Genomic DNA, 14744 nt, shown 5'->3' with positions numbered 1-14744 from the left:
GTTAAAAATACATTCTCTGAAAAACCTAAATATCTTATGCAGTGTTGCTTCTAAAACAAGATTAATCAAATTGATCTTGTTTTAAGGATTTTTAGATATTTTTACAGGAAAACAATACAAATATTATTATCAAGAATAAGATTTTTGCCCTAATATCAAAGATCTTACTAGAAAAAAGAAATTATGATCCAATGTGAATTTTCTTGATAAAAAAATATGATAAATAGCTAGAAATAGCATTTTAGCTTAGCGTAAAGCTGACAATTTACACAAGGTTTATTTCTATTTCTGCTGCTCCAAACTTACTTCAAACTTACGTCTCTGTCTGCTCGTATGAATGTAACACATCATAAGAAAGTGTTTCACCGCTGTTCAAATGCACTTTGGATCGCATCATTTATATGTATAAATGTTTTCCATCTGATTGGAATAAATATTAAATGAAACAAATGAAGTAATCTCTTCAGTAATCAAAATACTTTTTGAATGTAACTGTAATCTAATTACCAATTATTTAAGTTGTAACTGTAATGGAATACAGTTACATATTTTGTATTTTAAATACGTAATCCCGTTACATGTATTCCGTTACTCCCCAACCCTGGTAATAAACACCTTATAACTAATCAAATTAAAGAGGTAACTTTTAAAATTATTCATAGAATATATCCTGTCAAAGATTATATTACTAAAAGATGTAAAATTGAAATTAATAATGAATGTGCATTCTGTAAGGTTGAACCAGAAACATTATCCCACCTATTTTGGAATTGCCATCTTGTTGCTCAATTTATGTGTAGAAAAACGAATTATTCTTTTTCCATTGAAGAATACTATGTTTTACTTTATTTTCATTCAAAACAAAGATTTTAACTCTTATTGTAAATTGTATAATTATTTATTGAAGGTTATTTTTACATAAGTTGAAATGGTCAGAAAAGAAACCCAATATTAACCTATTTTTGATAGACTTACAAGGATATCACAACATGATTAAACTTTGTAAAATGGTAAAGCCAAAAGATTTGTAAAGATCTTTAATTTGTATAATTTAACATAATGCTGTTTGTATTGAAACCCTTAACTATTTGTATTGTCTTTTACTTTTCCCCACTTTTTTCTCTCTCTCTCTTTTTAAATACTTTTTATATTGATATTATAAATGGTTTAATTTGTAAATAAATAAATTAAATAAACAAAAAATATCCATGAAATGAAACTGTCGAAAAATAAAACACAAATGTAATATTTTTCTGATAGAATTGCAATGTTATCATAAGATTGCAAAGTTATTTAAAAATAGTAAAGCACAAAGATTTGTTGTAAATATGTATTTATATAACTTTATAAGAGTTTTGTCTTTTAAACCCCGTTTTTTGTAGCGTTTGTATTGTATTTGAACATGTTAAACACGTTTGCTGTTTCAATAATAATAAAAAAAACCATTAATAATCTGTCGTTCAGTCTCGCGCAAGTATATCCGGGTCTCGCGCTGACTTTCATATATGAGCTGCTCGCGTGACCTCCATTTCCTTCACTCAAGTTCCTCGCGCTCCAGCCGGCTGCAGGAGGACACACGCTCGAGCTCCACTACACAAACTCCTCTCAGTCATGCTGTCTGTTCGCGTCGCGGCGGCTCTGGCCCGCACCCTGCCCCGACGGGCCGGATTCGTAAGTTGCATTGAGATTTAACGAATGTACAAAACCGAACCGGTGAATGTCAGCGTTTTTAAGTGACCTGAGGACGCGCGCCGCCATCTTGCATTGTGAAGGGCCCGTGTATGTCTCGCGCACTATTATATTATTCAACTTTAATATGCCTTGCAGCATTGTTTTTTCGTAGGGAACAATTGAAAGACGTTTGAGTTGTGATTTTCAGACAAACAAGTCTGCAACGTTTTGGTGAGGTTGTTTTAAATGAACGACATCCCCAATTGAAGGTCAGGAAATCTGTCTTGGGTTGTGACATGCTGTCAGTGGATTTGTTGTTCATTTAACCCATGTGCGACATTTCGTTTTTTTCGATCATTTTGGCTGTGTTAATTTCAACGGCATACATTTAGCCATAGGTGTGTGTTTTTGGGGGAATTTTGATCTTTCAACCTCAGTTCCTATAATACATCTATAATACACTGTGTACACAAAATAGTTACACTCAGGACCTTCAGGACAAAAATACCCCATTTAAACCCATTACAACTGCAATATTTGATTCAAGCGCCATTAAAGCATAAAATCATGAATTCTGTGATTATGATGCTTTCATTCTGGAGCCCTGGCTTCAAAATTTAAATGTAATATTTTCCATCAGATGGCGCCATTTTCCTGGTGTTTAGCCTATGGAGCAAATACGTGCTTTTTTCTTATTTTCTGTTTGCTGTATTCTAGAGCACTGCAGGCCAATTGAATAAATGATGCAGCTAAAATTGTGTGGGTGTGTTATGGATGTCAGAGTGTGTTTTCAGTGTGTGTCATTATGTAAACAAACTGGCATTTAAAGGGTTAAAATCCTGAAAATGAATGAATATTTGGTAGTTATGATCAGGACTGATGTTGGTTTAAAAAAAATAACTCCTTGAGAGTGGAAAATATAATATAATATAATATTATTATGGCAGTTTTTTGACATGGACATTTTTGTCCTCAAAGGACCTCTGAGTAACTTTTTTTTTTTTTTTATGCACAAGGGTTAATAGGGTTTTAGATTTCGTGCTTGTATCAATATATGCGTCCTTTTTCTGATGCTCTTGCATGTACTATACGTTTAGGAGGAAGTTTAGATGGTGCGTTGATCGCATTATGCACATGTGGCTTATTAGGCTATTGCAAATGAAATGGACTTATGGTTAGTATGTATTGGTTGTCTTTTAAACATCTTATTTTATATGCAGGATGGGTTTAGCTGCAATGACGTGGTGGTTGTTAGCATATAAACGTCAAGAGCTCGCATGCAACAAGCATTGATTTGTATGACTGAAACTGCATTCTAATTGGACATTCATTTTCAAAGTTATAATTTTTGGATTTTAACCATCTGGTTTCCAGGTTTCCAAAAATGTAGCTGCTGCATGCGTTGGAGCAAAGAATCTACACACCGCCTCACCATGGCTGCAGAAGACAGGTCTGTAGTTCATGTTCTCTGTTTTGAAATGCAGCAATATATATATATTTTTTTTAATCTATTGCTTTTGCCTTATCTTGCCATGCTTGCTCAAATGTTCTGCTTGCACTTTTGTTCAGGCACGGCCGAAGTGTCTAGCATTCTTGAGGAGAAGATTCTCGGAGCTCATACTGGAGCAGATCTGGAGGAAACCGGCCGTGTGCTGTCCATCGGTGATGGTATCGCTCGTGTGTACGGGCTGAGGAACGTGCAGGCCGAAGAGATGGTGGAATTCTCCTCTGGTCTGAAGGTGAGTGAGCAAAGGGTCAAGAGGTCATGGTGGAGCCATCAAGGAGCACAACTGCTTTGACAATGATTGTATCCTTAAATGAACTGTATATTATTACTTTATAGCTCTCTTTTTTTCTTTTTATGCTGGATCTTATTTTGCAAGTGAATATCAGGCATTGAAATTCTTTAGGGTCCAGTGGAAGAGATGACATAGAGCAGTGGTCCTCAACCTTTTTGATTCTGAGGCCCCCCATTGTCCAAGACTATATTCAAAGGCCCAGAATCTAGGAGTGTCTGTAGTTTAAAATGCGTATCATGATTTAATTTTGTGATTCCAGACTTTCCGCAAACTGTCAGTTTATTTTGTAGCATTTAAATTGTTATAATATTTAATAAAACTTCTTTTGAATAATTTGTAGTCATCTTGAGGCCCACTAGTAAGTTTGCTGAGGCCCTCTAGTGGGCCCGGGCCCCCTGGTTGAGAAACACTGACAGAGGACGCATGTAGTTTGAACTGGAAAAATGAGCCCTGATATTATGCTTCTAATATAGTCTCAATAAGTCAACATTGTCACCAATAAATTGCATCCCTAATTGCTTTATTTACAAAAGGTGAACTTTTCAAATTTCTTTCAGATCTGATGCTTTAGTTGACATTTTCTTGCTCTTTCTGCAGGGCATGTCTCTGAACTTGGAGCCTGATAATGTTGGTGTTGTGGTGTTTGGTAATGACAAATTGATCAAGGAGGGTGACATCGTCAAGAGAACAGGAGCTATTGTGGACGTGCCTGTTGGAGAGGAGCTGCTTGGTCGTGTTGTTGACGCTCTGGGAAACGCCATTGATGGCAAGGTCTGACCACCAATCGGATATGGTGTTTTAGCTTTTATGAACTGGGTTTGTTGTAGGGCTGTCACTGTTGATTATTTTGTTAATCGAGTAATCTAACGGTTATTCTGAAGAGTAATCGGAAAATTATTTAACTCTGATCTCAAAAAGTTGTCAAGGATCAAAGTCACTTTGGCTTAAATGCATTCATTAGCCTAAGTTTTTATGTATTTTAGAACTGAACAACAAAACAATTGTGCAGAATGTCTGAAGCCAACAGACACCCAAAGTAGATCTGTAATCTAAAAAATGTATATAATTCAAGTTGACAGAGATTGGCTTCTCCAGGTGTGCCAAACTTTTTTTTTTTTTTTTTTTTTTTAAATGCTATAACATTCTTTTAACTAGTTCAACATGATCTACCCTTTTTCTTTTTTTAATAATTTTATTTTTTATTAAAGAACTCAAATATGGGAAAACAGGCCATGGAAATAAAATATTTTATCTTTTCAGAAATAATCTCCCCACCAGTCTTGTTTGAGGATAAGTTATATACATGGTAAACCATTTTACTATCACTTACATGCAAAATTGAATACAAAATTCATAGTAATCGCGTGAGAAGTTTTCACCCTTGCGTTGAGCTGCAGCAGTTGCAGGATTGTTTTGCCTGTATCCTGCAGATCGCAAAAGCTTGTCGCTTGCCACATACCATGTAAAATGTCCTCAAACTGTGAAAACTGGCATTGCTGTTTTTTTTTTTTTTTGCCATTGTTTTTCAAATCTAAATTTGAAGTGCTCTCTTAAACAGTGGACACCTTTTCGTTATGTATTTGCACCCTCGTCTGATGACCGTCAAGTCATTTTTATTTGTATAGCGCCTTTCACAACACACATCATTTCAAAGCAGCTTTACAGAAAATCAAATGTATTAACAGAAAATGAAACTGTAATATCTATAATGTCTTAGTCATCGTTGCATAGTTTGAAAAAATAGGATTGTGAATTGTTTAAATTTTTTAATTACTTCTTTTTATATTTAGAACCCCAGTGAGCAAGCCGAATGCGACTGTGGCAAGGAACCCAAAACTCCATAAGATGTTGATTAATGGAGACTTCAGCCTTATTTTCGATTCGTTGACTTGGCAATTATGTCATTTGAGGAATTTTGTAGAGTATTTGAAGTAAATCGAGTATGACAGCCCTAGTTTGTTGTATAAGATTGAAGATTGGTTGTGCTATATAAAGACTTTGTTCTGAGATGGTTCTTTTTACGATTTAACTCCTTGGATAAATGTCAATATTTCCCCTCTTGTCATTCTCGCAACAGGGACCCCTGGGCTCCAAGCAGCGTAGGCGTGTGGGTCTGAAGGCCCCTGGCATCATTCCCCGTATCTCTGTGAGGGAGCCTATGCAGACTGGCATCAAAGCCGTGGACAGTCTGGTGCCCATTGGCCGTGGACAGAGAGAGCTGATCATTGGTGACAGACAGACTGGGTAAGTGACTAGGGGATTATGGTTTTGGTAGAAACAGAGACTAGGCCAGATCAATCAAATGGGTTTGTGGAAGCTTGGTGGTTAAAAATCTGTGTTTGCCATTTCAAACACCAGAAAGGGCGAATTTAAATGACTAAACCTCAGTTGCTATTGTGCCCTTGAGCGAGGTTTTAAACGGAGGTTGTTCCTGTTGTAACTTTTCTCGTCTGCAACCAGTCTTTGGTTCTATGTATGTAACTGTATGGATGCTAAACAAAATTAGCTGCTGTGAAGTTTGTATACATGCACTCATTTTCATCAATCTGAATAAATTCAATCCGATTGCAGATTCCGAATGTACTGTTTATATGTCCCCTAAACTTTGCAATCCGATACAAATATTCGTTTAAGTGTGCATTACATGTATTCTGAACCAGGCTTCTGCACATATGAAGAGCATCAGTCGTTCCGTTCTGAAGAAGCGGAGAAAGGCTGAGAAAGTGGGAATGGCACCAAAAACCGTAATTGCCATTTTTGCTTTGAGATATCTTAAAAAAACAAATATGCCTGAAAAGCTTTGTTACCCACTCTACTCGGTAAACGAAGAATTTAAAGCAGTGTCTAATACCCTGTCTGACTTGCCTCACGCCCATCCCTCTTATCTAACCACAGGCATCTCTTGATGCGAGTACAATACAAAGACAGGTGGGTGAGAGTTGTCCTTTTAAGGATTTTACTGATGTGGAGTGGAAACAAAATAATATGAACTTTACGCAACAGCTGCAGACAGGATGCTATGCAAAAATCACTAAGCAATAATGACGGCGGAAAGGAGCATTAAACCATTCAAGAAAAAAGTTAGGCTATTTAAAATGGCAAGAGAAGGGATGCTTGCAGTGTTAAGTGTCAGAAGAAGAGTTTTACTCTTGTACGGTATCCTGTAAATAGCTATCGATATTTGAGGTTTTTTATTCAAAGCCTATAACCGTGTGTAATTTTAACATAAATTGAGGAGGATGTGTGTTCACTTTGCATCATCTCTTGTAAAACATATTCTAACATTTAATTTCCTAATCTATCACGTATGATCAACTGTCACTATGGCAAAGAAGAAATGCTTTATAAATTATGGTTTCGACTTCAGGAAATTGAAGTCACGTACATGCAATGGAACCCAGAACGCCGTAACCGCACCTGCTGCTTAAAGTCCCTATTAAGCATGACACGCACATTATGTTTTTGCTTTGTGATGTCATGAAAGAACACGCATCGATCAGCCACAACATTAAAACCACCTGCCTGATATTGTGTAGGGCCCTCTCATGCCGCTAAAATGGCTCTGACCCATCGAGGCATGGACTCCACAAGACCTCTGAAGGTGTCCTGTGGTATCTGGTACCAAGACTTTAGCAGCAGATCCTTTAAGTCCTGCAAGTTGCAAGGTGGAGCCTCCATGGATCGGACTTGTTTTCCCAGCACATCCCATAGATGCTCAATCGGATTGAGATCTGGGGAATTTGGAATTTTTTTTTTGGACACCTTGAACTCTGTCATGTTCCTCAAACCACTCCTGAACAATTTTTGCAGTGTGGCAGGGCGCTTTGTCCTGCTGAAAGAGGCCACTGGGAATCCATCAGGGAATACTGTTGCCATGAAGGGGGTTACGTGGTCTGCAACAATACTTAAGTAGGTGGTATGTGTCAAAGTAACATCCATATGATTGCCAGGACCCAAGGTTTCCCAGCAGAACATTGCCCAGAGCATCACACTGCCTCCGCTGGCCTGCCGTCTTCACATAGTGCATCCTGCTGCCATCTCTTCCCCAGGTAAATGACGCACATGCACCCAGCCATCCACATGATAATTCATCAGACCAGGCCATCTTTCATTGCTCCATTATCCAGTTCTGATGCTCAAGTGCCCATTGTAGGCACTTTCGGTGGTGGTCAGGGGTCAGCATGGGCACTCTGGCCGGTCTGCGGCTACGCAGCAAGCTGCGATGCATTTTGTGTTCTGACACCTTTCTATCATGGCCAGCATTTCGTTTGTGCTTCAGTAGCTCTTCTGTGGCATCCGACTAGACGGGCTAGCCTTCGCTCCCCACGTGCATCAATGAGCCTCGGGCGCCCGTGACCCTGTCGTCGGCTCACCGGTTGTCCTTCTTTGGACCACTTTTGGTAGGTACTAACCACTGCATACTGGGAACACCCCACAAGACCTGTCGTTTTGGAGATCACAGTTTGGCCCTTGTCAAAGCTACTCGGATCCTTACGCTTGCCCATTTTTCCTGCTAACACGTGAAAGTCAAGAACTGACTGTTCACTTGCTGCGTAATATAGCCCACCCCTTGACAGGTGCCATTGTAACGAGAATCAGTGTTATTCACTTCACCTGTCAGTAGTTTTAATGTTGTGGCTGATAAGTGTATGTGCTCTTCGGAATATTCAGTGCGAGCCCGCATACCTTTTTATAATACGTTTTGTCATGTCCAGAGTGTTTAATTTGGACATTTAAATGTTGCCTCGCATATGGCTGAACCCAAAATTGCGTATTAATAAGTCCCCTTTCTGCTGGTCAGAGTGTATTGTGAGGGAGGTTAATATGCTCTGTGACCTATATGAGAGTGGAGTGTTGATGCTTTTGAAAATTTGGTTCAAAATTTTGGGATCCCCAGATCTCAGTTCTTTAGGTATTTACAGCTGCACCATCTGCTCTGTACTATATTTGGGAGTAGCATACTACTAGAAAGATTTAAACTTGGTATTGGAGGAGGGAGTGTGGCTCAGATTAAAAAAAATGTCAAGTCTGTATCTAGAGATGCAAGGGTGTGCCTTATGCAATTCATGATTTTAAATAGATTCTGTTGGACCCCCCTCTAGATTGTATAGGCTTAGTCTTAAAGACACACCCATCTGCTGGTGATGCCAATCAGAAGATGGAGACCTAACCCATGTTTTTGGGGGGGTGTTAAGATCCAAGAATTTTGGTTGAAGATTCAGAGTTTTGGGCACTCGGGTTTCATTTTGCCCCAGACTCTGTATTTTAGGCAATGGGGCGGTCATCAAAATAGGGGATAATCACACAAATTGGGTTCTGACCAGTGTTATGACAGGCAGACAGATTGTTTTAAGGGGATGGAAGTCGGCTGGAGCGCCCTCGTTTCGGGAGTGGTGCACGGAGATTGGGAGGGTGGCTGCTTTCGAGGAGGTGTCATATAGAAGGCTGGGGATCTGGGATTCATTTGATGGGAAATGGGGCAGTTATTTGGAGTTTTTGGGGGACTCTCGGGGAGGGGCTGTGGAGAGGCGTAGTTTAAATGTGTATGATTTTATTTATTTTTATTTTTTGTGTGTGTACTTATGTGACCACGGGGATGTTCGTTGGGGGGTGGGGTTGGTGATTGGGGAGGGGTAGTAGAGGGAGTTAAATGTTGATTCAGTGTATATTTGTTTTGTTTTTCTTTTATCAACTCTTTGAATCAATAAACAATTTTAAAAGGAAAATAATACATTTTGTCATTGCTTTGCATTAATTGGGTTCCCATGAAGAGTATAATGCATGAGTGCAAGGTACTTTAGAATACGATTGAGAAAGTAGTCTGATTCAAATGTTTACATGGCTAATATTTTTCTTTTAATGAGATTATTTTAGGTCTACACCACCCACTTCAATCGGATGGAAATTTCATTAGGATCCAGCTCAGTTGGATCATTTTTGTTAACATGAAGGCTTTTCAATCCGATTGAGCTATCAGTTGGATTATAAACTGATTATTTGGTCGCATGTAAACGTGGCTCGTTTGATCCTTAATTTATGGTGTCATTTTTATTTTGACCTAATTCACTATTCGTCCTGGTGTTTGCAAAATAATGCTATTTGTACACTGAATTGCAAGTCACTTTGGTTGGAGCCTCTGCAAAGGATATAAATGTAGTTTTATGTTGTCTCTAGCAAAACTGCCATTGCAATCGACACTATCATCAACCAGAAGCGCTTCAACGAGGGCACTGACGAGAAAAAGAAGCTGTATTGTATCTACGTGGCCATCGGTCAGAAGAGATCCACTGTCGCCCAGCTGGTAAAAAGACTGACAGACACTGATGCCATGAAGTACACCATCGTGGTGTCCGCCACCGCATCTGATGCCGCTCCCCTGCAGTACCTGGCACCTTACTCCGGCTGCTCCATGGGCGAGTACTTCAGAGACAATGGCAAACATGCCCTCATCATCTACGATGATCTGTCCAAACAGGTGAGGACTCTATAACCGAGGGATCATTTAGAATGCATCGTATCACTCGGTAATAACAGTTGGGGTTTAGATTAAGTCCAAGTGCTAAAAATGTAGAATATGACCCTCTTAAAGTAAACTCGGCCCATGCTGCTTTTTGCAGGCTGTTGCCTACCGCCAGATGTCACTGCTGCTGCGTCGTCCCCCTGGTCGTGAGGCCTACCCCGGTGATGTGTTCTACCTGCACTCCCGTCTGCTGGAGAGAGCAGCCAAGATGAACGACAACTTTGGTGGTGGATCCCTCACTGCCCTGCCCGTTATCGAGACCCAGGCCGGAGACGTGTCCGCTTACATTCCCACCAATGTCATCTCCATCACTGACGGACAGGTAAGCAGTCGTACAGGTGTCGTAACGTTGACTTTTCCCTGTGTTTTGTGTTCAGCTTACACAAGGTAAAACTCCATTCTGATCAACTTTCTGATCTGTTCATGCAGATCTTCTTGGAGACAGAGTTGTTCTACAAGGGTATCCGTCCTGCTATTAACGTGGGTCTTTCTGTGTCCCGTGTCGGCTCTGCTGCCCAGACCAAGGCCATGAAGCAGGTCAGTGCATTGCTATTATTTCTGTAAAGTTCAACCAGGTGTTTTCTCTCATGGTCCTGTTCTTTAACGTGGCTGGCTTGGTTGAATTTAGAAGGTTTAGTTTAGGATAACTTTGGGTGTCAATATGGAATATCATAAAAATCCTGTTTATCCTAAAACTTATCAGGCTAACCACGCAAGCCGTTTGAAGAAGGCAGCCCAGAATGGTCCTGTTCTTCAATGTGGCTTGTTTGGTTGAATTCAGGATAAGTTTTAGAAAAACACTTGTTGTAAATCTTGAATATCAATATGAAAAAACATGTTTAGCCTTTAAACTTATCTGGCTGTAACAACGCAAGGCCATTTGAAGGCAGCCTAGCATGGTCCGATTCTTCAATGTTGCTGGCTTGGTTGGCTGAGTTTTAAGAACTTTTGTTGTAAATCTGGAATAACAATAGAAAGTCCCATGTTTATCCTAAAACTTATCCGGCTTTGCATGCAAGCAAGTGATAAAGGGAGCCAAGAGCAACAAACAGGAAAACTTAACTACTCTGGCAATAACATGTCCTGTTGTCTTTTCTCCAGGTGGCTGGAACCATGAAGCTGGAGTTGGCTCAGTACCGTGAGGTGGCCGCCTTCGCCCAGTTCGGTTCCGATTTGGACGCCGCCACACAGCAACTTCTGAACAGGGGCGTGCGGCTCACAGAGCTGCTTAAGCAGGGCCAGTACTGTAAGTACACTGCTGCCCCCTACTGCATTGGAGGACATTCAATCAGTGACCACATTACATGCATTTAAGAAAACTGTTTATTCCAGGGTTTTAGCAGAAAGCAGCATTCTGTAACGTCATGTAAACAAGAACACTGATTTCCTTGTGCCGTTTAAGGGATTAAGAGAAAGCGGTGTAACACACCTAGGTTTCTCTGAGTACGTGGCTTAATGTGGTCATGTAAACTCCAAAAGTGTTTGAAGAGTGCACTTTCTTGGAATAGACCAGATAACAAACGTCACAGGATGGAGCCCACAACATGTTAACACAGTGGAAAGAGTTCAGCATTTCTGAGAGTACAGTGGGAAAATCACATGCACTATAAACTAGACCCATTTATACACGCAAATATAAAAAAATCTTCTGTCCCAAAAGTCTGCATTTGTGCACTTGTACGTTGGGAGAATCCTGGAGTTTTATGTAAGGGAAACCCCAATGCTGCCTCAATTCTGCTGCAGGTTGCGATAGAAATTGAAGGAAACAAACAGCAACAACTCTGGTGATTTTGCTTTTTCCAGATATACCAAAGTAAAATAGCGAAGTCTTCCTCAGATGCCATGTGTGTTTACACCAGTGTTGCGGGAAAATTATGTTGCTGTGGAGAAAGCTGCTTGTTGACGGGGCCAATTGTATATGGGAGTAAAGAGTATGCCACTTAAACAGTGCATGTAAACGGGAACGCTGTTTTCTTGCAATAAACTGCTTTCTGCTATCCATGTAAACGTAGTCAATGTATCATTCTGCCTTCTGATGCTCCCGTGGTTACTGATTTTTCTTGTTTAGGTCCCATGGCCATTGAGGAGCAGGTAGCAGTCATTTATGCTGGTGTGAGAGGACACTTGGACAAGATGGAGCCTAGCAAGATCACAAAATTTGAGAAAGCCTTCCTTCAGCATGTCCTCAGCCAGCACCAGGATCTGCTTGCAGCCATCAGGTGACCTTTTCTTTAGAGAAGGGATTCTCTTAAAGGGATAGTTCATCAAAAAGAGAATTCTGATATTTACTCTCCCTCATGTTGTGCCAAACCTGTATGACTTCTGTGGAACACAGATGTTAGGCAGACTTTTGACTACCATCACCATTCACTTACAGTGGCATGCAAAACTTTTGGGCCAAAATTTCTGTTGCTGTGAATAGTTGAGTAGAAGATGAATTGGTCTCCAAAAGGCATAAAGTTAAAGATGAAATGTTCTTTTCAACATTTTAAGCAAGATTAGTGTATTATTTTTGTTTTGCACAATTTTAGAGTGGGGGGAAAAAAAAAAGGAAAGGAACACCATGTAAAAGTTTGGGCACCCCAAGAGATTTTAGCTCTCAGATAACTTTTACCAAGGTCTCAGACCTTAATTAGCTTGTAGGGGCTATGGCTTGTTCACAATCATCTTTGGAAAGGCCAAGTGATGTACATTTCAGAGCTTTACAAATACTCTTGACTCCTCAAACCTTGTCCTAACAATCAGCAGCTATGGTCTCCTCTAAGCAGCTGCCTAGCACTCTGAAAATTAAAATAATTGATGCCCACAAAGCATCAGGTAGCCGTTTCCTCAGATCGTAATTAAGAAATGGTAGTTAACAGGAACGGTGGAGGTCAAGTTGAGGTCTGGAAGACCAAGAAAACTTTCAGATAACTGCTCGTAGGATTGCTAGAAAGGCAAATCAAAACCTGTTTGACTGCATTAGATCTTAAGGAAGATTTAGCAGACTCTGGAGTAGTGGTGCACTGTTCTACTGTGCAGCGATACCTGCACAAATATGACCTTCATGGAAGAGTCATGAGGAGAAAACCTTTCCTGCGTCCTCGCTACAAAATTCAGCGTCAGAAGTTTGCAAATGAACATCTAAACAAGCCTGATGCATTTTGGAAACAAGTCCTGTGGACTGATGAAGTTAAAATCTAACTTTTGGCCACAATGAGCAGAGGTATACTTGGAGAAAAAAGAGTGCAGAATTTCATGAAAAGAACACCTCTCCAACTGTTAAGCACAGGGGTGGATCAATCATGCTTTGGGCTTGTGTTGCAGCTAGCGGCATGGGGAACATTTCACTAGTAGAGGAAAGAATGGATTAAATACCAGATAATTCTAGAAGCAAACATCACACCATCTGTAAAAAAGATGAAGAGGATGGCTTCTACTACAGTATAATGATACTAAACGCACATCAAAATCCACAATGGATGACCTCAAGAGGTGCAGGCTGGAGGTTTTGCTATGGTCCACCAACCTAAACATCGAAAATCTGTGGATAGACCTCAAAAGAGCAGTGCATGCAAGACGGCCCAAGAATCACAGAACTAGAAGCCTTTTGCAAGGAAGAATGGGTGAAAATCCCCCAAACAAGATTTGAAAGACTCTTAGCTGGCCACAAAGCGTGTGTTAATAAATACTGACCATGCAGGGTGCCCAAACATTTGCTTCGGGGCCTTTTTTTTTTTAAACTGTAAAAGATGGAAATAAAGTAAAATTGCTTAAAATATTAAAGAAATGTGTCATCTTTAACTTTTATGCCTTTTGGAAATCAGGCCATCTTTTGTTTGCTTGGCTATTCACAGAAACAGACATTTTGATCAGGGGTGCCCAAATTTTTGCATGCCTCTGTACATTGGGGGGAAAAAAAATTTCCCCCCTTGTTTTTCCATTCCATTTATGGAAGTTAGTTTAAAAAAAAAAAAAAAAAAAAATTACTAATGGTTTTCCATTCGGTATCTACCATTTGTTGGTTGATTTTTGTAAATGTATCTCTATTTATTTGATTTCTTTGTGTTTTAGGAGCGATGGTAAGATTTCAGAGGCCTCTGACACCAAACTCAAGGCAACTGTGCTCAACTTCCTGTCCAGCTTCGAGTAGTTTGTTTCCTTTTTATCGCTAATGTTTTGTCAATGTTTGCACATTGTGCCAGCTTAAATTTATACAAACCCTAAAGAAAATATTCAAGTGGCACTTGATCCTCAGTGTACAGAAAATCTCTTAACAGAGAATAAAGTATTCCCAACTCAACCCTTGTGACTCTGCCTTCTATTACCTGTATAATTTGTAACTGAATTTTCAATAAGGAATGCTGTTAGAACGTCCAAAGAAGCACCTTTGATGATAGATTTTGACACTGCTTATGTATTAAATTCAAAATCATTTCTTTGCATTATTAGCTAATGTGCTAATAATGGTTATACTGGTTAAACAAGCTGGTTCTTTAAAATGTAGGATCCAAAATGCATTCTGAAGTTTTCCAGTTGCATACTCCAACAAACTGTCTACACAAGTCAAGTATGAAACTTGACTGTCCCTCAAAAATCAATTTGCAGGTTGCTTATTTAAAGCTTTCTTCAAATGGAAGATTTGATAAAACATTTGTGGTGTTGGCTGAATTTTGGGATTGCGATTTATTTTATTTTTTTTTAGCAAACTTTACTGTGGAATCACCTAGATTTAAAATCTCTAGTTGCAGCAAAGTGCTAGTCTTTTATAACCA

General features: G+C 39.6%; 1 protein-coding gene across 1 annotated transcript; it reads left to right on the top strand.

The window, feature by feature from the left end:
• Window positions 1–1518: 1518 nt before the first annotated feature.
• LOC127431173 (ATP synthase subunit alpha, mitochondrial) lies at window positions 1519–14272 on the top strand. The gene is made up of 11 exons (XM_051681478.1): window positions 1519–1671; window positions 3046–3121; window positions 3241–3410; window positions 4068–4241; window positions 5548–5714; window positions 9645–9945; window positions 10088–10312; window positions 10420–10527; window positions 11092–11236; window positions 12059–12209; window positions 14044–14272. The coding sequence occupies exons 1-11, from the start codon at window positions 1612–1614 to the stop codon at window positions 14120–14122; spliced, it is 1656 nt and encodes a 551-aa protein (XP_051537438.1). The 5' UTR covers window positions 1519–1611; the 3' UTR covers window positions 14123–14272.
• Window positions 14273–14744: the final 472 nt, after the last annotated feature.

Source organism: Myxocyprinus asiaticus, chromosome 40, assembly GCF_019703515.2.
Source record: "Myxocyprinus asiaticus isolate MX2 ecotype Aquarium Trade chromosome 40, UBuf_Myxa_2, whole genome shotgun sequence".
NCBI classification, from domain to species: Eukaryota; Metazoa; Chordata; class Actinopteri; order Cypriniformes; family Catostomidae; genus Myxocyprinus; species Myxocyprinus asiaticus.
Note: the sequence above shows the minus strand (reverse complement) of the source record. Positions and strands in the feature narration are given on the sequence as shown.